Here is a 24,712-nt window from a genome sequence, read left to right on the forward strand (position 1 = left end):
AAAGATAAATTTTACATAGAAGATGCCAATTTGATTACATGTAGAACATTTAAAGTGCGGGTCATAAATTCGAATAAAGGACTCATAGCCACAGAATTGCTTCAAGACTTTGAAAGTAGATTTGAGCAGTTGGATATTGTAGAGCAAGAGGAGGCTCTTGTTGAAACCCAAAAAATTGAGATATTTTATAGGCTATGAATTCTGTTTTGCAAGAGAAACTGGATTATCTATTGGAAAACCAATCTACTAAAACGAGGCTTAAAATTGAATGGTGACATGTCCAAGATACTATAAATGCACTTATCAAGTAGCACAGAAGAAGGGAAAGATTGCATATTGGGGCCTTGCCTATTGCTTATGGTAACACTATTGAAACTATAGTTAAGGCACCAATATTTTTTACATCTATAGAACAGTCAAATTCGATATCATATGCAAAAGTTATGGCAATAATATGTAATTGATGTTAAGCTATCATAGTTTTCCATGACTTCTGTAGCATGCTTTGTATCCACTCAAAAATGGAAAAAATGACTATTTTTCACCTCAATAAGCACTGAACGGGGTTAGCTAAGCCTTGGAAGCTCTCTGACAAGTTGGGAGCAAGATGGAACAAGCCAAGAGAAGCAAAGATTCAATGCATACCTCAAGAGGAAAAAACAATGGCTACAATGAAACCTTGATCTGAAACTTCAAATCTGGGCTGAAACAAAGGATGAAGAACATGCTTCTTGAATGCCCACTTTGATACTAGTTGAAAGGTAGAGCCGTAGTGGAAGCAAGAGCAAAGTAAGAGCTATAGCAGATGAAGCAAGAGAGAGCGAGAGAGACACCATATGTGGGAACTCCAACAGTCACAATGTGTGATCACCTTCCCTTATTCAATAGTCATTGAAAAAATAAATAATAAATAATAAAGTGACAGTGATAGGTACATGTCACTTGCAGTATATAAAAGTGCGGCCATGGTGTGTGTAGTAAATGCAAGGCGGCGTAAGCACATGCACCTTTATCTCCAACACTCCTAAACATACTTAAGCCAAAAAGGGAAATATGCTAAGTGAAAAGGAAAAGGATCAACTAAAACCCTCAATGCAAACATAAACAATGTGCCAATAGAGTTGATTTGACCTATTCTAACAACACTTGAAATCGAGGACAATTTGTAAACATTGTATTGAGTATAGGCATTCACTCTATCAAAGATCGTATCAACAACTAAATGAATGTGGCTATAAAGAACACTTATATTTGGCATACATCAGACATTCATGTTGGCTCTTCACTAATGTTAAAAATATATATTACTCAAACATAGGACTTAAAACACCTTACTGTCAAGGACTTGCCATGATCAAGTGTACGGATTAATTCTTACTCATGCCATATGAATCCACATCCCATGTGAATGCACCCTTAATAGGACATCCTTGAGCCAACCATGCGAACCCACCCTTGCCATTCCATCATGGGACCTTCTAGAAGATATGCCATATCATCACCTACATCATCAATGATATCATCATGGAGCATTCTAGAAGATCTTTAGCTGCCCTCCAACACCTATAAAGGGAGGAGCTTTCCATATAGCTCCTTAATCTTGCCAATGCCAATCTTGGGAGCTCAAGGAGTCGAGACCTCCAAGTAAGTAGCTTGGAGTTCCAGTTCTAGTTCTTGTCTAGTCATGGTATCTAGTCTTGTCTTGTCTTCCATTATACTCCTATTGTCTTGTCACCTTGTAATCTCATAGTATGAGATCTTGTCTAGTACTGTCTTGTATTTTATTCATCCCCGTCAAGGGAGATCTTGTAATTATGATATCTTGTATCCATACATATAGTCCCAAGTTGTGGGATCCTTCATATGTTATTGAGTCATGTTGTCTATACCTACGATCCCGAGTTGTGGGATTTTTTGTATCTTGTTAAGTTATCATTGTACCTTGTGCCCCACATGGGATCATTTTGTAATCAAAATTCTTGTAACAAATCTTGCATCTGGTCTAGTCTCTCGAGAACAATCAAGTGCTCCCATAATAGTTTGGCATGACTACTTTCTAGCCCTCCAGAGCATCGTGGAGGCAACCCTTGAAAGCATCATGGCCTCCCTTCCAAAACCTCCAACAATAAATTCAAGACTTGAATGAACGACAAACCACAACTTCAAATAGAACACCCTATGCATCTAGGCCCTAGGCTTCAAGAGATGCAAGACTAGATTCAAGACTTGCAAAACGGCAGAGAAAGTGATCAGATGATTCTGTGTGTTTATCAACCCCCAACAAGAGAACCCAAGATCAACATGCTAGAGAATTTCAATGGTGATCTCGTTCGAAGTTCAAGGGATTCCTACAAGAAGTAAAGCTCTGTATTCACATGCAACCAGATAGATATCCAAATGATGCTGCCAAGGTGGAACTCATTGGGACTTTGCTTTGTGGTCAAGCTTAATCATGGTTCACCCCAATCTTGAAAAAGAATATGCTAGTACTTCATAACTATGAGGCATTTCTTTGTGAGCTCACTTTCACATTTGGAGATGCAAACATTGGTTTAGGCAATTCATTTTGACCTCAATTTGGCATGATGAGTATTTTATAAGCCAATTCGGATGGGGTCTTCGAGGTGACATCAAGGATCTCATGCTCACTATGCTTGAAGAAAAAATACACAATGATTATATCATGCAAGCCATCCACTGTAATAACAAATTGTTCAAGAGGAAGCAAGAAAAGTGAAAATTAAGGCCTCGCCACCAATGGAACCTAGCCCCAATCAGAGAAGAAAACAAGCCTGAAAACTAATACAAATAGATAATACCAAATTCCAGCCCATAAGAAAAGCAAAGATGAAGAGAGAATCATCTATGCCTATATTGTGGAAACCTTGGACACGTCACCCTAAATTGCCCAAATAAGAGAGCAAGTCTCCTAAGAGTTGCTGCAATCATGCTTGAGCAGGAAAACAAGGATGTCCAATTGTAAATGAGACCGTACAACTAAACCTTAATATAAGAAAGGGTCTCTTGATTTCAACCACACCCATGGAAACTTTCATTGTCACAATCTAGATGATCCTGTTGAGAAAGACCCTTTCCCTCAAAGCCCTAGCTGACTCTACAGCCTCTGCATGTTTCATTCATGATGGCTTTGTGAATAGATACCAGATTCCAGTACTCCAAAAGACCAATCCTGCAGCACAGCTAAAGTTGTGGATAGAAGACCTCTAGCATTTGGAGATATTACCAAGGAAACCTGACCACTTGTGGTAACCCTCGGTGATCACAAATCTCGTGTATGCTTTAAGTCATATCCAGTACCACAAATCCAATCATCCTTGGGATGCCTTGGCTAAAGAATCACAACCCATAAATTGATTGGGTTAAGCAAAAGATTACAAGTCATGAAAATCAAGGAAAGTCAATATACCTAGGAATCAAAGCCTTTATGCACATAGCAAGGTAGGAACCAACCAACATTATATATCATATACCATCTCAAGAATCTAGTAAGGATGGGTCAATCAAGCTACCAAGCTAGTACCAAGAATGCCAAGATGTCTTTGAAAAAAAGAATGTAGATCTCTTGCCCAAACACATACCATATGATTGTCCTATAGAACTCCATGAGGGGGCTCAACCACCTTTTGGACCCATTTGCAAGCTATTCTCTAATGAACTAGTTGAATTAAGCAAGAACATTGATGAGAACTTAGCCACAGGGTTCATTAGGCACTCAAAGTCTCCTACTACTGGAGCCCCAATTCTGTTCGTGAAGAAGTGGTGCGCAGATCGGATATTGTATGCATGCATAGCGAATGCCGGAAGGTCCCCAAGAACAAAGAACTCTACAAACCTTCATAAAAGCAAAAGTAAATTTGCACGACATGAGACAAAAAGACAAATTGGGTGCAATCTCCCCCCATGCCTTGTGTGAGCGCTTCACAAGGCATGTATTTATAGATTTATTTATCTTTAAGAGCTCAAAAATAGCCCACTTTACAAATAGCATGCTTTTGCTTTTGCATATGCATTTGCCTAAATATAGAGTAAGGTGTTTGGGCATCCAAAAGTCGGGTTGTGCCCAAATACAAATATTAAATAATGAAATATTTAACCGAGCACCTTTGCGCATACAAGATAATAAATGTTTTGTTATGCGCTTTAATAAATAAGCACACTTAAATAAATATTGGCGCTATGCCTTTAGTGATAAGATGCACACCCATCAAAAATAGTAATTATTGGCATTTAGATTCACGTTATCACCCTGTGCTATCCAGCGCCATTGCCGCCTACTTTACACATCAGCTGAAGCATTCACAATTGTTAGAAAATAATTAAATAAAATCCAAAAAAAGTGAATACCTAGCAGTCTTCATCTACAAAATAATTAAATAGGTTGGAACTCTGTCCTAACCTTAATTTAATTCGAGTACGTAATCTAAACTCATAAATGTCCATTAATTTAATATGTATTTTGCGAAATCACCCGCTATGGAATCACCCACGTACACATTAAATTAATATGACGCCCGAAAAGGACAGGTGTCCCTGTTAACTTCTCGCACAAGGAATCCACCTTGTGTACGAGCTCGAAAAATAAATAAAATCATGGAATCTACCATGGAATATGCCTCTTGGCATCATACGCCAAGTCCCAAGTAGAGGGACAATCAACACTCTTGCGGATAACTGTCCATCATAATGATGCTCTGTCTGCTAGATGGTTAGTGACACATTTAAGTTTATCTTTTTTAGCATATTGCTCTTCATGAAAATAGTCGTCAAACTGACTAATGAAAGCAAGAGCAATTTTGCCATCACGTTGCCCATTAAAAGTGTGGAATTTAAAATTTATCTTACTTATCTTGGCCTCTTTCCTAAGAGCCTGTGCATCGAGCATCGCATCAATTGTATGTCGAATGACATCTTCAAGTTGCACTCCGTCTTGATCAATAGCAGATTGTTGAAGTGCAGCCAATTGTGCTTGCAAGTTTTGACATGCCCTTCGCTCTTCTTGAAGCTGTATCATGATTATATCTAATTTCTGCTCCATAGTTGGCTTTGGAGAATCGCCTTTGCCCATAAAATCATCCATGTTATGTTTCGACATCTTGCAAAAATCTCAAACAACCTCACACTCTCAAAATCTTGTTAGAAGGATCAGCGTAGCTCAAATTTGGATTTACAATGCTTACTTTTTTTTAAAAAAATGGCTTTTGCTTTTACGATCTTGCTTTTCTTGGATACGGCAATTGAAAACGATATTCTTCCAAGAAAAAGAGTATTCCGCATGGACTGTGTGTGATAGCCTACTTGCTATAAATCTATTCAGTCAAGTTGCAAGTAGGAACAGGGGCTTACTAAAGCTTCAAAACCGGTTCAAGAATACCACAGTGTGAACACTTGCTATGGAAGAGATTAATAATTGAAACTTTAAGCTTTAGATTAAGCTTAGTAGCTTAAAGCTTTTTTAATAAAAGCTTAAGCAACTCGTGGAAGCAACGCGCGGGACATTAGCATGCCCTTGATTGAATCGATGCCCGTGAGTACATGCTTCTGCCACAATTCATCAAGTTTGTGGAGTTAAAGTTTAAGCTCTCATAAAGCTTAACAATTCTTATTAGCACCAATTTCTTTCTCTCTGAGAAAAAACGACTTGAAGAGGAGACTTCCCAAGTGGTCCTCTACCTCCTGTGAGAGGTCCTTCGCGATCAGAGGGTACAGCAGCGGGTTTTTCATCCCCAAGAACACACCTGTGTTGTCAGTTTGTCGCGAGACAACCTGTAGAGCCCATTCGTTCTAGGAGTTTCACCTTCACGTAAGATGGTAAGCGATTAGAAGCTCTTAATCTCAGCTTCGCTCTGATGCCACTAATGCACAAATCGAATACTGTATGTGTGCGTAGCGAATGTCGGAAGGTCCCCAAGAACAAAGAACTTTACAAACCTTCATAAAAGCAAAAGGGAATTTGTATGACATGAGACAAAAAGAAAAATTGAGTGCAATCTTCCCACATGCCTTATGTGAGCACTTCACAAGGCATGTATTTAAAGATTTATTTATCTTTAAAAACTCAAAAATGGCCCACTTTACAAATAGCATGCTTTTGCTTTTGCATATGCATTTGCCCAAATATAGAGTAAGGCCTTTGGGTATCCAAAAGTCGGGCTATGCCCAAATATAAATATCAAATAATGAAATGTTTAATCGAGCGCCTTTGCACATATAAGATAATAAATATTTTATCAAACGCTTTAATAAATAAGTGCACTTAAATAAATATTGGTGCCATGCCTTTAGTGATAAGACACACACCCATCAAAAATAGTATTTCTTCTAAGCATTTGGATTCACGCTATCACCCGGTGCTACCCAATGCCATCGCTACCTACTCTATACATCAACTGAAGCATTTGCAATTGTTAGAAAATAATTAAATAAAACGCAACAAAAGTGAATACCTAGTAGTCTTCAGCTACAAAATAATTAAATAGGTTGGAAATCTGTCCTGACCTTAATTTAATTTGAGCGCGCACTCTAAACTCATAAATGTCAATTAATTTATTATGTATTTTATGAAATCACCTGCTATGGAATCACCCTCATGCACATTAAATAAATCTGACGCCCGAAAAGGACACACATCCCCGTCAACTTCTCGCACAAGGAATCCACCTTGTGTACAATCCCCGGAAAATAAATAAAATCACAGAATCCACCGTGGAATATGCCTCCTGTCATCAAGAAGAAAGACGGATCACTTTGAATGTGTGTGGATTATTGAGGACTCAACAAGATACAGTCAAAAATCGATACCCTTTGTCGTTGATACCAAAGCTCTTGGAATGCCTTGGAAAAGCCAAGATCTTCATAAAGATTGATTTGGAAGGGGCTTACAATCTTATACAAATCAAAGAATGAGACGAATGGAAGATAGCCTTTTGCATAAGATATGGTCACTTTGAGTATGTTTCTATGTCATTCGATCTCACCAATGCTCTTGCAATGTTTCAACATATGATGAATGATATCTTCTGAGAACACCTAAATGATTTTATGGTTATATACTTGGATGATATCTGGATATTCTCAAAATATTTAAAGGAGTATGAGCATCATGTAAAATTGGTTTTGGAAAAGCTCATAGAAAAAGGACTATATGCAAAATTTGAGAAGTGTTTTCACACAAAAGTGGAATTCTTAGGGTATAATGTCTCCTAGAGAGGAATCTTCATGGATCCCAAGAGGATTGAGACTAGTCTTGACTGGTAGACACCCACATGTGTCCACGATGTCCAATGCTTCCTTGGCTTTGCCAACTTCTACAGGATATTTATCAAGGATTACTCAAAGATAGTCACACCACTCATGAGACTCACAAGAAACTCAAAGTTCTCATGGATCCTAGAAGCCAAGAAGGCCTTCCAGACCGTGAAGATTGCTTTCACTACTGCCAATCCTAGTCTACTCAAATCCTACCAATCCATTTTTCTTGGAGATCGATGCATCAGATTATGACTTAGGAGCCATCTTGTCCCAGCATGGAGATGATAGTCTTATGCATCCAGTGGCATTCCACTCAAGGAAGTTCTCCCCTCTAGAGATAAACTATGAGATCCATGACAAAGAACTCCTTGCCATTGTAAATGTCTTTAATACTTGGCATCATCATCTAGAGGGTGTGGCCCATAAATCTATCATCTGCACAGATCACAAATCTCTAGAATACTTTATGACAACCCGCATCCTCAATCGAAGACAATTCCGCTAGAGTAACTTCTTATCATCACCTATCACCCATGACATCAACAATGCCAATCAGATGCTTTATCAAGAAGATCTTACTTGGCATTTAAGAAGGGAGAAGCAGCTTTTGATCAACAACAAGCAATACTACTCAAGCCAAAGCACCTCTAGCTAGCAGCCATCTCTAATTGTTATCAAGGCAACCCTACCTTGATCCAGTTAATCCATGAAGCCCTGCCGCATGATGATTTGTCCAACAATGTCAAGAGAGAAAATCAAAAGGGAAAAGGAAATGAAGTTTGTGAGTTTCAGAAAACTAATGGATTGTTATACTATAAGGATATTTTTTACATCCCTCTGGGAAAGCTAAGACTCGAGGTATTCCAACAACACCATGATACCCCAACAATAGGACACTTTGGAGTTAATAAGACCTTATACCTTATTTCAAGAGATTTTTGGTGGCCCCAGATATGAAAAGAAGTTAAGAAATATATAAAATCATGTGATACTTGCAATAGGGTCAAAGTACCTTGTCACAAACCACATGGTCTCCTGCAACCCCTGCCCATTCTAGCATGACCCTAGTCTTCTTTGTCCATGGATTTCAAATAGATCTTTCTAAATTAAATATATATGACTCTATTCTTGTTGTGGTAGATAGGTTCACAAAAATGACACATTTCATCTCTACCACCAAGACCATCTCTAGTGCAGTTACCGCTAGACTCTTCCTCAAATATATTTTCAGATTACATGAACTCCGTAATGATATTGTCAACGAGATCAAAGGTCCCCAATTCATATCTAGTTTTTGGAAGAGCCTTTACAACCTCCTTGGAGTCCAAATTAAGTTATCCACAGGCTGATGGTCAAACAAAATGGGTAAATCAGGTCTTAGAACAATATCTCCGCCGCACCATCAACTACCATCAGAATGATTGGTTTGAGCTCTTGTCCTTTGCAGAGTTTTCTTATAATAATAGTATACATACATCTACCAAGCAAACTCCTAACTTTGCAAACTATGGCCAATATCCAAGGATGGATGTATATCTCTCCGATCAAGTAAAAAACCTTGCCGCTCAAAATAAAGCTCAACACCTAGCAGATATACACCAAGAACTCAAGCAACAAATCGAAAAGGCTCAGAATCAGTACAAGCCAATATGCGGACCAACATCGACTCCAACATCCAACATACAAAGTCGGTGATAAAGTATGGTTACTCAAGCATAATCTCCAGACAACAAGGCTCTCCACCAAGCTGGACCACTGGAGATCTAGGGCCTTCACTATCATAGCCCAGATCAATTCAATTGCTTATTGACTCCAACTCTCTAGCACCATGAAGATCCACGTAGTTTTCCATGTTTCCTTGCTCAAGCTATACCATAGCTCACCACTGAGGGGGAAGAGATCTAATCCTCCACCACCTGTCTAGATTGAAGATCATGAAGAATTTGAGGTTGAGTATGTCTTAGACTTGAGGATCTTCCGAGGTCAATTGGAATACCTTGTTCACTGGAAAGGATATGACATCAATGATCGCACTTGGGAACCTACAAAATATCTCCAAAGAGCACCTCTCAAAGTTAAAGAATTTCACAAGAGGCATCCACTAAAATTTGGACCAAACCACCAAGTTGCTCTTCATGGAACTCATCACTAGAGGGGGGTGATGTCACGGACACGCCATGATAAAGTGTACAAATCAATTCTTACTCATGCCATATGAATCCACACCCCATTCAAGCGGACCCTTAATAGGACATCCTCAAGAAAACCATGCAAATTCACCCTTGCCATGTCATCATAGAACCTTCTAGAAGATATGCCATGTTATCACCTACATCATCAATGATGTCATCATGGAACATTCTAGAACATCTTTAGCCACCCTCCAATACCTATAAAAGGAGGGGCTTGCCATAAAGCTCCTTAGTCTTGCTAATGCCAGTCTTGGGAGCTCAAGGAGTCAAAATCTCCAAGTAAGTAACTTCAAGTTCCAGTCCTAATTCTTGTCTAGTCATGGTATCTAGTCTTGTCTTGTCTTTCATTATACTCTTGCTGTCTTGTCACCTTGTAATATCGTAGTACCAAGATCTAACAGGTCCTAAGAGCACCTCCAGTTTGAATTTCTTCTCCAACACAAGGTTGGCATACACACCAAATGCTGCATCCTTCGTGCTTTCGTCCTTCAGCAATGGCAAAATCAGGCTAAAGACTGATAAATAATCATTTGGAAATGCCAAAACTAGCTTTCCGGCCAAGTACAAGGAAGAAATTTTAACAGCTGTTTCCTGATCCTGAAGCAATACCTCAATTGTACTCTTGTATTTTTCTGCAACAGTACTGCTTGCTAGCATATAGTGTCCAAGACTTGCAATTGCTGAGATCCTCAGACATGATGGTAGAGTATCACATGAAGCCACCTTTCCAGAAAAGGAACATAGCATCCAGGTACAGAGTTGACATCCAATACCATGGCACCAAACCTAAGAACCGCATCTGTTCACAAGGCCAAGAAAATGCTGTTTAAGAACACAGAAATATGATGATTAACCATAGATGGAAAAACAGAATTAATACGCATGCATGAAATCATAAGGCCATGCAAATGCTGTTAGCTACAGGGTGGCGAAGATCAACCCGAGATGAAAAAACCAGAATTATTACACGTATAGAAGAATTTCTTGCAATGTGCCAGAGAAAATGGAAAGGCACAAAGCTTGAGAGAGAATGATACAGATGATAAAATTAGTACAAACAATTAGTAATTGTGTGTTTAAAACGTACAGAACATCATGATCAATGCATCCAGGCTATGGCCATTACTTACTAGAATGCCTCATTCAATCCATTGAACATTCTAGTGCAGACTGGCAGAACAGCTAAGTATATTTACATATGAACAGAAGGTGAGCTTGGTATAATCATATATGTTAATGGTAGAATACTCACACATTTTTTCAATATGTAAGCTACAATGCTAAGAGCTTTGTTTGGACGAAGCATTTAAAGGTTATAACAAACATGAAGAACCTTACAGATTAAAATGCAAACCTTCTTCTTGCACCTTTTTCTCTTCTTCCTGTAGGTAATCAAAATCAGGAGGAACTCTACCAGTATGTTTGGATCCAGAAGCATGTTTTTGTGCCTCTCGTAATCTCTTAACAAAGGCTTCACAAGCAAAACCAAAACTCCTGGACAGATCACCAATAAACGTGATGTATCCTTGAAGAAGCTTTAAAGGTTGGGGGCTGTCCAAAATATGAAGGTTGTCCTCAAATTTTACCAAGACCTTCTTAGTCAGACCATGAGGATTTTTCACAGCATAAATGCAATCGGCACAGCCAGGAATTCCTTCTGAGTACAGAGCCAAAAAGTTGTCTTGAAGAACGATTCTCATCTGCTTTGTCAGAGATTTCTCCTTGTCTTTTACAATGACAGCAAGAGTCTGTGACAAGTATCAAAAACATGGAAGCTAGGTAAAACAGTGGAACCAAGAGCCTCGATGGCATGAAAAACTGAAGCTCTGAGTAAGTAACTTTCAAGATCCAGTTAAGGATGCACTTCAAGGGAAGCTTTTCTTGAGCCATAGACATGCAAAGCTCTTTGATTTTTCTTCTGAGAAGCTCAAGAAGAACCCTTATTTTCTCATGCAGGTTAGAGACTTCAAAAATATTGAGTGATGCAAACAAAGTAATCAGCCTCAGAGAGCCCAAAAGACTTTAGTCACTTCTTTCTTGACTTGCAATTTCTGAAAATGCTTGTTCCGTCATGTCATGGAGCTTGACAGCTAAAGGCCCTTGTTCATTGATACTTGACAACAAAAATTTCTGAAGCTGGCTCACAGACTCCTCTGACCTGCTTTCCAGAAAATTAATCCAGCTTTCACAGTTCTGGAGATGAGAATGTATGACCCTTGAGATAGTTGGGAAGCACAGAGAAGTATGTGCTTAGGTAAGGAGCATATTGAAAGAGTCAAAAATGGCATCTCCCCTCAGACAAGCTGAAGAAAGCACATTTCCAGCAGTTTCAATAGTTTCCTTACAAAAATATGGTGACTCTGGGGAGATCAGCATTAGCTTCGACAGTGTTAAAACTAATTCTGGCTCTATGTCACTTGGCAATGTTGGGGGTAGCTGACCCTGTGGACTAGCTGAAGCAGGCACATTTGAAAGAAATACTCCTAAAATTTGGAGAGCCTTTAGTCTGACAATTTTGCTTTTGTCCACTACTCTTTTTGATACAAGACGCAACAATTGATCATAAGCTTTTGTACTTGTTGAGTTCAAGCCTTTGGCAACTGTGCTAACGTATGACAAGGCCTTTGTTCTGCAGGTTGCATCCCGATCACAAAGGAGGAGAGAAACCAGAGAAACCAGAGCCTCCTGATCATCTGAAGAAAAAGCTTGGAACTCTGAGAAGCAAGCTCCAATGAGGTCAATGAAACATTTCCGAAGTGCAGCGCGATCACTTTGTAAAATTTGAAGCAACTTCCCTGCACCAAACCATCAGTTACTGATTAGAAGATCAAGTATCATATCTTTAGGATTACTAGAAGAAATGATATAACCAAAATGGTCACCACTTACCAAGATAGAGTCCTGCAATCAGAATAGCATTCTTTCTTATGGCAAAGTCTGCTAAGATTGACATCAATAACTCTGCACTAACATGTGGCATCTCACTTAAATTGAAAAGCTGCATTTATGTTGTAAAAGCTTTTGCTAAGTATGTCACTATTTCAAAACCTTACCCACTTCATCAAATAAATGTGCTCTCTTTCCCAACACAGCGGCATTGAGATTTTCACTGATATGAGCTACAAGTCGTGACTTGACCCAAAGAGAGAACAAACAATGAAAAATGTGAAGGAATCACTTTAAATAACTGACCGTTTGACTTGGAGTTGTTGGGCATACAGACACAAACAACAGGTACTAAGAAAATATGAGCTTTTTTTGAAAAACAAACAACATTTAAGGATTGCAGCATGACATGTTCTGACTGAGAGGTATGAAGCATCTCTAGCTCATGAGAAAATGCATGTAGTTTTGTACCAGGAAAGTTATGCCCACTGATTGGTCGCAACACATCAAATCTGCAATCAAATCAACCTACAGAACAATCCCATATCAAAATAACTAATGAGGTCATACAGCCACAAACGAATGCTAGGAATCTTGTTAAGTTGTTTCAGTTAACTTTTGGACAATTTCAGACATTCACTTACCAAAAATCCAGTAAGATGTACATGATCAGCACACATGCTAACTAATAAAGAAAATGTTTGTTGGGCAGCATCTGGTGCAAAGCTGAGAGGGTGAAGAAACGGCTCACTAAAGATGCCTATAAGTGCCTTCTTCAGGTTTTGTAAGGAAGCTTTTGATAATGCAGCTCTCTCGCCCTGGCAACAACACATAAGGATAGGCATGTTACAGTCCTGATTTGGATGTACTCTGCTAGTTTGATCCCTACACCACTGAAGCAGGTTCCAGCAAAAAAATTTGAATGATCCAATCAAATGTTCTGTCATGGTAATACTGCTTTGCACACACCCATTTCTGATGAATTACACATGCAGTTGCTGCTGTTCTTATCAATGACCCAGCTATCTTCACGTCTGTTTGATAAGCATCACAATCTGTTGCTATTACTCGCAATATTTTGTAGAGAAGTGATATCACTGCCGTCTTCAGATCTTCACGAGGAACGACACAGCTTAAACTATGAAGCATCATTGGCCTTTTCAAATTGAATACGATAACTAAACCAGACTTCTTAAGTACCTAGCCATCTGGCACTATCGATATTTGAAGCACCTTTGGAGCCCTGAGTTGCTTTGTCCAGTGCTCCCTGCAGATTCCCTTCCGTAATGCAGATACTATGGGAAAAGTAAAAAATGCAAACACGAATATCTGTCCAAAATGGTCGTATCATATGGCACCACTGTGAAAACGTGAGCACCTATAAATTAAGACCTAGTTCTTGTCAATAATAGTAAGATTTAGTTGGGAAACGAAACAAAACATTAACTGTTTTGACATATCCAACGTCCATCATTGTTGCAAGAGTTCTGTGTCAGACTTCTAGCTGACCGTCTGGCCTGAAACACATTAGAAGGTTAGTGATAATTAAAAAATCCTTCTTGCTCGAAATGTATTTCCAGGAACAGCTAACTCAACTTAAACAGACAGATGATTGAATTTGCAGCAAAAGGTCTGGAACTCGGAATTCCCAAAATCTTTTGCAACTTAGAACTCACAATGCATATAAAAGCTTCCAGCATGCCAGAAAGGAGATCCATGCTTAAGACTTTGTGCTCATCCTTGGACCACTTCAAGGCAATATATGCTCCCTGAGTAGGCCTACAACATGTGTCAACATATGAAACTTCAAGAATAGATGTCGATATTGCGCAGAAAGGTGTACCTCTATGAAAGTGATTCCATTACAGCAATTCTGGAATCCCACGTTCTGATAATCCTTCCAATAGATACATGTCAGAACAGTCGGTTGAGCTTGGAACAGGTGTTTAAGATAAAAGGGACTCGTAGATACCATCTTCGCGTGCAGAAAAGAGCGCAAGATTGAAACGGCCTTTTCAGTGATTGGAAGGTGATCCGTAAGATTGACAAAGAATCCATCTCGCCGGTTCACCTCCAAGTCCTACGTGGTGTATCATCAGCCAGCACGCAAACGAGGGTAATCATGGGCCTCGCTTACTTGTTCAGACTTTGAGATGACGAGCTTGAAGCCAAGCTGGCCGTTTGTACCATATTGTCCTTCATAGGGCTGATTCATATGGGGTGCATATGGGGTGCATGGGGGCTCCTAGGAGGAGCATGGGAAATTCGACCAAGGGTGAGAGAAGGCCTCAAATGGATATTGGCTGCATGGTGGAAGGGGGAATTCAATAGGGCCTCATCATGCGCATGAGAGGGTTCACCGATCTTGTAGGTAGAAGGGGAAATTCCCTTAGCACCAAGTATACACTGTGGGCCATGCAACATTTCCTGATGTGGAGGATGTCTAGACTCATGCCTAGAGTCATTGGTCTTCTCATGGGAGGAAGCAGTCGCTAATTGAGCAATAAGAGTAGTGACCTACTCCAAGGTCTATTGAGTCTTCAAGTTTGAGAGGGCTATGTGCTCGATCACTTCATGAAACTTGGACATCATTTGGCAGTGGTTGGTGACCATATCATTATGTCGTTCCATATGATGAAGCTTATGTTGACAGATGTGTGATTGAGAAGGGTTTACGGTTCCGTTTCAGGCATTTCCTCTTATATCTCACCATGGTAATCCTGTGCCGAGCTTGGTTCCTCATTCATGGAGATCCAGGAAGTCTCTAATCTCCCTCTGGAGTTCCTCTTGGGCCTTGCTTTTGCCTTTCTAGCCAGCCATCTGGATGCAGTCCACAGGACCTACTTCCAATAAAAGGGGCATAACTCTTTGTAGAAAACTCCGATTGATGAGGTTTTTGGCTCAACTCAAAGGGGACAAAGTTCTCTTAAAGATGAGATATTAATCTTTGTGACATAAAATAATCAGAATTTTCTATAATGGGTTTACTGTGCCTGTCTTGGAGCGGTATGCACCCTGTCCACAGCGACCCTAATGCACAGAAATAGGCATAACTTTCAAGCCGTAGCTCTGATTGGGGATATTTTTTATTAAAACCAGAGGGGATGAAGCCCTCTTTGAGATGAGCTATAAGGTTCACTCCCAGATTCAAAACAGAAACTTCTACAATAGGATCTTCTTGACTATCTTGTAGGACTATGACCAAAAGCACTACCTGTCCCTTATTGCCAAGGTTTTACATGGATAGAGTATAGTTCAAGGGGCATGATCAGCAACATCAATAGCATACTGAGCATACTGAGCATGATCCCAAGCATCATTTCATACCCATCGGCTCTGTCATTAATGCATAAGTACATTCGTTGCCATACATATCTTTTGACTGCATGCACTTCAAGTGTCATACATGGGTGCCATTAGTATTGTGGGGTGTCCAAGAGAGATCATTGGGTCAGGGAGAGTGGAGCCCATGGAAGTACCTACACCTGCATATAAGTATCGGGCTCCGGATCACTGGGAGGTGGGCAAAGTTCCCCCTGGGCCGTGTTGTGCACCCCTTCAGGGTTTGAAGTGGTAAGGGAGGGTCACCTCTCTTTTGTCTTACCACCTCGCCTGTGGCATCGGCCTTTTTCCTCAATCGGAGTATACATGGCAGACATGTTTATTAAGCAATCAGCATGAGATGCATTGGAAAGGAGACATTGGGCCTTTTCATGAGATGCAAGGAATGACAAAGGTTGGGGTTAGGCCTTGGCAGTCCAGTGACTCACTGGCTGCTACTTACCCAATTTACAATGGCTATTATTCATTTTGGGCTCATCCAAGATCATAAGACCAAATGGGGGTTAATGTCAGCCATTACAATAAATTTCAGGAAGCGGTATGATGCATGCACACGAAGAGGATTGAACTATTAACCTTATGCAATCTTGAATCTCTCCAACAATGGATTAAGCTCAGCAAGTGGCTAAATTGAGAGATTAAGATCAGATTGGCATACCTCTTTAATACTTGGGAGGACCATTGAAGCATGAATCATCGATCAAGTCCGGTTGGTTGGGGCATCCGTGGAAGAATACTCCAACATTTGAATGCTCCTACTGATGAGGAAGGCTCCCATGCTTGTCCTCGAGCTTGAGCTTCAAATATGGAAAGCTTCAAGTGAAGCTTTCATGGTTTCCCACAAAGCTCCCATGCATGTTGAACTCCATATATTCACAAGGCAAGAGAGATCATTCACAGGCTGAAGGACTTGTGGGATTTGTGCTCTCTGGGTTAGAGATGGCCTCAGCTTGAAGAATCCATGGCTGCCCCAAACTGTCCAAACTATCCAGTTGATGTTCACCTTGGAGGTTGAATCCCGAGGCAAGATTATCAAGGAGGAGGAGGTCAGTGTGCTGATTAGGAGCTTGGATTGGCAGAGGGCAGTAGGGAAGGAAGGCTAAAGCAGAGGGGGAGGCAGAAAGAGCAGGGAACAACAGCGCAAAATGCACCGCAAATTGCGGGCTATTCCCTAGGCTCTCTCCTGACCTGTGACCCTTCTCAAGGGTATGGCCTATGGTCAGGGGCAAGTGGGGAAGGCTCTTGGGGGGCTTCAATTTTGCACTCCCATGGTTGTTCCGGGGGAAAAGAGGAGTTCTCTTTGTTGTGTGGCTATGGTAGCTTGCCTAGGAGGAGAGAGAAAGGGGCTGAAGAAAAAGTGGCTGAGTTTTTGTCCTCCTCTAACCCTTGAGACTCCAACCTTGGCCTGGGACCCTTAAAATTTGCATGAAAAGAAGCTATGACCTGCTATTTTAATCGTTTTACCTCTATATATGTCTAAGTCTCTAGCCATAGCTCCTACTTGCTCCAAAAAGTTGAAGTTAATTATAGTCTTTCTTACTATAATTGTACCTGTAAGCTGAGTAACTAGGGTTTTTGGGATTTAAAAAGGAAGAAAGGGGAAAGGAGAAAAGGACCAAAGACTAAAGCTCTAGTACCACTTGTAATGAAAGAAGCTAAGAGGAGAGAAGAAAAGAGCCGAAGAGAGAGAAAGAGAGCAAGAAGAAGAAGGGAGAAGGCTAGAAGAGGAGAGAGAAAGAGAGAAAAGAGAAGAGAAGGGAGGAGGAAGCCATGGAAGCTGGAGATGAAGGTGAAGAGTACGATCTTGATAATAACTGGTTTCCCTAATCTGGGGCTCCTACACCTTATATACCCTGGTTAGAGTGACGAGTGGGTGTCTAAACCCTAGTCAGTGTGCATCCCGCTTGTTACATTTGAACATTGATTGCTAAGGTTTGGATTGATCTACAATTGGTTTAATAGGTTGCTGGCTGGTTACAGCCTATTTGAAGTCTTTTTTTAATTGATACTTCAAGAATGTACAAGCATTGATACTCATATGTCCATATATTAACTCTCAGTGTTTATGGCACTTCCCTAAGATGTCCTTGAGCTATTTTTGAGCTAAGAATGCTTTAGTTGTGACAAAGAATTAACTATTGTTATCTCACAAATTGCTTGTTTGCCTATTGTTGGAAAGCTTGTCTGCATAAGGGCTATGCAGTAAATGATGTCTACATGAGTATGTTATCACTTGTGTATGTTGTATGAGATGTTTGGAGATGTATAACATGCTATTAAGTTGAAATACTACCAGTTACTACAGAAATACTAGTGTAGTTACTCTAAAACTGAAATTGTCATACTTGGGAAGAAGTATATCTATGTTATACAATTGAGATCTTTGGATACTTTTTGATGTACTGATGTTTGCTCTATGACTTAAATGAGCTGGACTAGACTGAGTATAGAGTGTATGGATGTTGCTTGAATGCTATGCAAGAATTGTATCATTGAAAAGATTTCTTTTGGTTTGCAAGGAGTTGGGCTTTGACAATTTGAATACTATAATAAATACATAGAGGTGCAACCATGGCAAATGCTGATAGGTCTAGCAATATCACTTAGATAGTGGGTGAAAAACTAGATAACAACAACTATGTTGTATGAAAATTTAGTATGGAGAAATTCTTGATCAGAAAAGGCTATTGGGATTTGGTGACAAGTGTTGATGATGCCATGAAGCATATTCCATGGTGGATTCCGTAAAACTATATGTATTTGCCAGGGCTTATACACAAGGTGGATTCCTTGTGTGAGAAGCTGACGGGGACGCCTATCCTTTTCAGGCGTCAGATTAATTTAATGTGCACATGGGTGATTCCACAGCGGGTGATTTTGCAAAATACATATTTAAATTAATGGACGTTTATGAGTTTAGAGTGCACTAGTATTAAATTAAGGTTAGGACAGAGTTCCAACCTATTTTATTATTTTGTAGCTGAAGACTTCTAGGTATTCACTTTTGTGGGTTTTATCTTATTATTTTCTAACAATTGTGAATGCTTCAGTTGATGTGTAGAGTAGGAAACGGTGGCGTTGGGAAGCACCCAACGATGGCGTGCATTTAGATTACCTAGAAAAATTTATCATTTTTGATGGGCGCACACCTTATCATTAAAGACGTGGCACTCATATTTATTTAGGTGCACTTATTTATTAAAGTGCTTGACAAACATTTATTATTTTGTATGTGCATAGGTGCTCAGTTTAAATATTTCATTACTGGACATTGTATTTGGGCGCTGACCGACTTTTTGGACTCCCAAACGCTTTATTCTTTGTTTGGGAAAAAGAAAACACAAAAGCCAAAGCATGCTAATTGTAAATTGGGCTATTTTTTATCTTGGAGATTAATAAATTTATAAATACATGCCTTGTGAAGCACTCACACAAGGCATGGGGGGAGATTGTACCCAATTTGTCTTTTTGTCTCATGTCGTGCAAACCTTTATTCTTGCTTAATGAGCTTTTGTAGAGTTATTTGTTCTTGGGGACCTTTTGACATTCATTATGTGCGCATACAGTAGCCGATTTGTGCACCAGTGGTATCAGAGCGAAGCTAAGGTCAAGGGCTTCCAATCGCTTACCATCTCGCGCAAAGGTGAAGCTCTTGGAATGAACGAGCTCTACATGCAATTTCATGGCGAACCGTCAATACCAACGTGTTCCTAGCAATGAAGAACCCCCTGCTGTGCTGTTAGATCGTGAAGGACCACTTCTAGGAAGCAAAGGACCACATCCCAAGCTCCTTTGCAAGTTGTCTTGTTGGCAGAGAAGCAGTTGATCAAGTTGGAGATTATAAAGCTTAATAAGCTTAAAAATAAGCTTAAGCTCCAAAAATCCTACGATTGAGGCGACAGGATGTACTTATTGCCGTCGATGTCGTCAAATAGCTGTCATCGTCTTGCGCACTGCCAAAAGACTTATTGAAGCTTTTTCTTTAAAAGATTAAAGCTAAGCTTATTAGACCTTAAAGATTCCAATCTTCAATGTTTTCCATAGTGGGAGTTCGCACTGAATCAATCCCAAACCTGCTTTGCAACTCCAATAAGCCTATGTTCCTACTTGCACTTTGACAGAGTTGATTTCCAGCAAGCTAGCTGTCACATGTAGTCTATTTCTCGCTTGGAAGAAGATCATCATCAATTACCGTACCCGCGAAAGAAGCAAGATCGCAAAAGCCATATTTAAAGAAAAAAAGCAAGCCTTGTAAACCAAAATTTAAGCTACGCTCATCCCTCTAACGAGATTTTGAGTGTGTGAGGTTGTTTGAGATTTTGAAGGATGTCCAATCAAAACATAGAATATTTTATGGTTGAAGGTGATTTACCAAAACCAACCATGGAGCAAAAATTGAACCTAATTATGATGCAACTTCAAGAGGAACAAAGAGCACGTCAAAATTTATAAGCACAATTGGCTACACTTCAGCGATCCAATGTTGATTAAGACGGAGCATAACCCGAAGATGTTATTCGATGTACAATTGACGCGACACTCGATACATAGTCTCTCCAAAAAGAAGCCAAGATAAGTAAAAGAAATTTCAAGTTCTATACTTTTAATGGACAACATGACAGAAAAGCTATTCTTGCTTTTATAAGTTAGTTTGATGATTATTTTCATGAAGAGCAGTATGCTGAAAAAGATAAACTCAAATGTATCACTAACCATTTAGCAGACAGAGCATCATTATGGTGGACTGTTGTCCACAAGAGTGTTGATTGTCCCTCTACTTGGGAGGCCTTTCAAAAGAAATTTTTGCAAAATTTTCTTCCACCTCAATTCCATGAAAAAGCAATCAAACAGTGGGATCTTCTGCAACAAAGAGACCGTGAATCCATTTTGTAATACATTGAGCATTTCTGGAGTGTCTTACTACAACTTCGAATGCTTGAAGATGTTCCTGAGGTGATCCATAAGCGCAAAAATATATCATGTTTGCTTGGTCACTTCTATGCAGAAGTGAATATGTTCAAGCCAAAGACTTTGGAGGATGTAATTTCTTTAGCACATGATGATGAAGATAAAAATCGTGGACGAGAAAAGTGACCACAACAATTTCCAACTAACGGTAACTTTGGTACAAAGAAATTCAATTCTAACTTCCGAACATTCAATCAAAATCACTTTGTTCCTTCTTCTTTCCGTAAACCCTGGACTCGACCCCCTACTTTACTATCAAACACAAACTCAAACCCTAAGCCGTCTCTCCAACCAAATCCCAACATACCCAAATTTTCAGCCATTACCAATAATCTTTCCAAAGCAAAGTCTATAGATTGCTGCAAATGTCAACTACCTGGACACTTAGCAGTGAACTGTCAATCCAAGAAGCCAGTTGTTTAAATCAATTACTTGGGAGAGAATGAAGACAAAGACCATGAAGATATGCCAGATTTTACTGAAGACGATGATGATATCAGTGATGCTTCAGATACTTTACTACATATGCCAAATCCTCATTTGTTATTAACAATGAAATGTTTTATGCATTGTCAAGAAAATAATATTTTGCATGATGATGGAAGCATGGATGATTTTATTTTTGAAAAGTTGATCAAAGAATTGAATTTACCTAATGTTCCAACTCATTATTGCATAAAGACTGCATTCTTAGGCACTAGATACAATGGTACATAAGAAGTTCATGAATTAGAAATTAAAATTGGTGATTAGTAGAAATTTATTGGTTGTGCCTTTGCAAGCTAGTGATATTATTTTAGGAATGCCTTGGCATCACAAATATAATTATGATATAGATTATTCCATACATTCCACGAAATTTTATTCTAATGAAAAACAAATCACATTACATGGAACACACACCTTTAATCATTTTCCCTTGCTTAGTCACATACATGCTAAACGTGCATTAAGAAAAGGTATCAAATCATACTTAGTATGGGTGAATGAAATTGAAGCTAAGAAAAATTAGATGTATCCTAGGCATGCACAATTTCTTTCACAATTTAAATATTATTTTGCTGTTGATTTACCTCTTGGTTTACCATCTACATGTCTTGAAGACCATAAAATAGATTTAATCCCTGGTTCTCAACCACCATGTAAAGCACCTTATAGACACAATCGGATTGAGCAGAAAGAAATCCAAGAACAAGTTGAAGAACTGTTAAATCGAGGACTTATTAGGTCCAGTAGTTCTGCTTTTGGTGCACTTGTCCTATTAGTTAAGAAGAAAAATAATACCTATAGGATGTATACTGACTACCGTGCCCTAAATAAGATCACTGTAAAGAATAGATATCCGATCCCTAGGGTAGATGACCTCATCGATAAACTACAAGGAGTCACTATTTTTAGCAAGATAGATCTCAAATCTGCATATCATCAAGTACGATTGGATACACCTGACATTTTCAAGACTGTATTTAAAACTCAATTTGGTCATTACACATTTCTTGTTATGCCTTTTGGTTTGACTAATGCATAAGCTATATTCAGTCGTATGATGAATCATATATTTTTTAAGTATCAGAATTGTGTAATTGTTTTCTTTGATGATATATTGGTTTTCAGTAAGAATGAGAACAAACACTGTGAATATCTATCTTTGGTTTTCAAATTGTCGAAAGAGAATCAATTAAATGCTAACCTTGACAAGAGTGAATTTTTCCAAACCCAAATTGAATACTTAGGTCATATTGTTTCTTCTGATGGTATTCATGTTGATCCTAAATAAATAGAAGCAATTCTGAATTGGCCAATCCCTAAAAATGTGCACGAATTATGTTCTTTCTTAGGTCTCAAGAGCTACATTGGGATATGATGCCATGAGGCATATTCCACGATGAATTCTGTGAGACCATGGTGGATTCCGTGAGGTTTTTATTTCACGGTGGATTCTGTGAGATTTTACTGTGGATTTTGTAAAACTATATGTATTTGCCGGGACTCTACACAAGATGGATTCCTTGTGCAAGAAGTTGATGGGGACGCCTGTCCTTTTCGGGTGTCAAATTAATTTAATGTGCACGTGGGTGATTTCGCAAAATACATATTTAAATTAATGGACGTTTATGAGTTTAGAGTGCACTTGTATTAAAAGGTTAGGAAGATTTCCAACCTATTTTATTATTTTGTAGAGCTGAAGATTGCTAGGTATTCACTTTTGTGGGTTTTATCTTATTATTTTCTAACAATTGTGCATGCTTTAGTTGATGTGTAGAGCAAGCAGCGGTGGCGTTGGGAAGTATCGGGCAATGGCGTGTATTCAGATTAACTAGAAAAAATTATCAATTTTGATGGGTGTGTACCTTATCATTAAAGATATGGCGCTAATATTTATTTAGGCGCTTGACAAATATTTATTATTTTATATACGCACAGGCACTCGATTTAAATATTTCATTATTGGACATTGTATTTAAGCATCGTCTGTCTTTTTGGATGCCGGAACGCTTTATTCTTTATTTGGGCAAAAGAGAACACAAAAGTTAAAGCATGCTAATTGTAAATTGGGCTATTTCCGAGCTTGGAGATTAATAAATTTATAAATACATGCCTTGTGAAGCACTCACACAAGGCATGGGGGGAGATTGTACCCAATTTGTCTTTTTGTCTCATGTCGTGCAAACCTTTCTTCTTGCTTAATGATCTTTTGTAGAGTTCTTTGTTCTTGGGGACCTTCTAGCATTCACTACGTGTGCATACACATCTGATTTGTGCATCAGTTGAAGCTAAACCCAAGCTTCTTGAAAAGAGTCCCATCGCTGAATAGTAGAGAGTACATCATGCTTGGCTTGAGAGAGCTTGTAGAGAGTACATTGGATTTTTTTAATGTATCTCAGGTGCAATGGTCATGCAAATCATGAATTGCAAGTCATCGAAAGATGAATGGAACATCTTGATGAGATGTTATGGCACTACCACTAGTGCACACAAAATTAAGTTGAAGCAGAAGTTTAATACCATGGACAGGAAAGGACAGTCCATACAAGATTATGTAATAGAGACAAAGACCATTGTAGATTAGTTGGAGATGAAGTAAATGATGATGATTTGGTTGGAGTGACCTTGAATGGTCTTGGACCTGAATACAAATCATTTGATATATCTATCTCAATGCAATATGAGATGCCTGACTTTAATGAGCTAGTCTCATTTCTTATTCATGAAGAGATTAAATTGGGTTTAGCTACTAATTGAAGTAGCTCAAAAGGCTGAGACATAGCATTTCATTTGAATCGAAGAGACAGTGGAAGCCATGGCAGAGGGTTCTCTCGTGGATAATGAACTCAACGAAATGTATCTCAAAATGTAAATAATTAGGAGGGACAGAATGCTAGAGGTGGTGGATACTTTCAAGCAAGGGGGAGATCCAACTCTAGAGGTAGAGAATCATGGAAGTCACAGACTATGCATGAAAATGCAAACAAGGATAAAAAGTGTCACTATTGTGGGAAGTATGGCCACATTGCCAAAGAATGTTAGACGAAGTAAGCAAATAAAAAAGGCAAGCAATAGGGACTTAATGCTTCATCCAATCATGCTGAGGATGCTTCTAGTGATAGGTTGTTTGCTATGACGTATGTTCAGAACCATGCTGCTAAAGAGAATAAGTCAGATGATGTATGGTATATTGACTCTACGACATCCAATCATATGACACCGCATGGGGAATGGTTTACTAACATGGTTCCATATAAGCACGGGTATGTTTGAAAAGGAGATAACACTCAACATAGTATTGAGCATAAGGGTGTAGTTCCCTTCGTAATTCATGATGGTCAAAAGAAAAGTTTGCATGATGTATTACATGTGCCCTCTATTATGAAGAATCTATTGTTAGTTGGACATAGCAAAATTTGCAAGTTTACTTTAATAAGCATTGTTGTTTTATAGAGGAACTTGGCAATGGTTACAAGCTAATTACTTGAGGACAAAAACATGCTCAAATGTTTACATTGGATGCGATATTGGCTCAGCTAAAATCAGCTATATTTGCACATGAACAAGGC

At 39.1% G+C, this 24,712-nt stretch overlaps 1 protein-coding gene across 1 annotated transcript; it reads right to left on the reverse strand.

Annotated features, from left to right (window-relative positions):
* Positions 1-8,912: 8,912 nt before the first annotated feature.
* Positions 8,913-14,466, reverse strand: LOC148029976 (uncharacterized). Its single transcript, XM_087687168.1, has 12 exons — positions 14,320-14,466; positions 14,191-14,235; positions 14,024-14,116; positions 13,795-13,864; positions 13,548-13,707; positions 13,317-13,459; positions 12,992-13,165; positions 12,819-12,875; positions 12,351-12,459; positions 10,816-12,256; positions 10,071-10,260; positions 8,913-9,947 (listed from the first exon to the last, which is right to left on the reverse strand). The coding sequence occupies exons 4-10, from the start codon at positions 13,819-13,821 to the stop codon at positions 11,712-11,714; spliced, it is 1,215 nt and encodes a 404-aa protein (XP_087543294.1). The 5' UTR covers positions 13,822-13,864; positions 14,024-14,116; positions 14,191-14,235; positions 14,320-14,466; the 3' UTR covers positions 8,913-9,947; positions 10,071-10,260; positions 10,816-11,711.
* Positions 14,467-24,712: the final 10,246 nt, after the last annotated feature.

Source organism: Lygodium microphyllum, chromosome 10 (genome assembly GCF_053477565.2).
Source record: "Lygodium microphyllum isolate KBCC chromosome 10, Lygodium_microphyllum_v1.1.10, whole genome shotgun sequence".
Taxonomy (NCBI): Eukaryota; Viridiplantae; Streptophyta; class Polypodiopsida; order Schizaeales; family Lygodiaceae; genus Lygodium; species Lygodium microphyllum.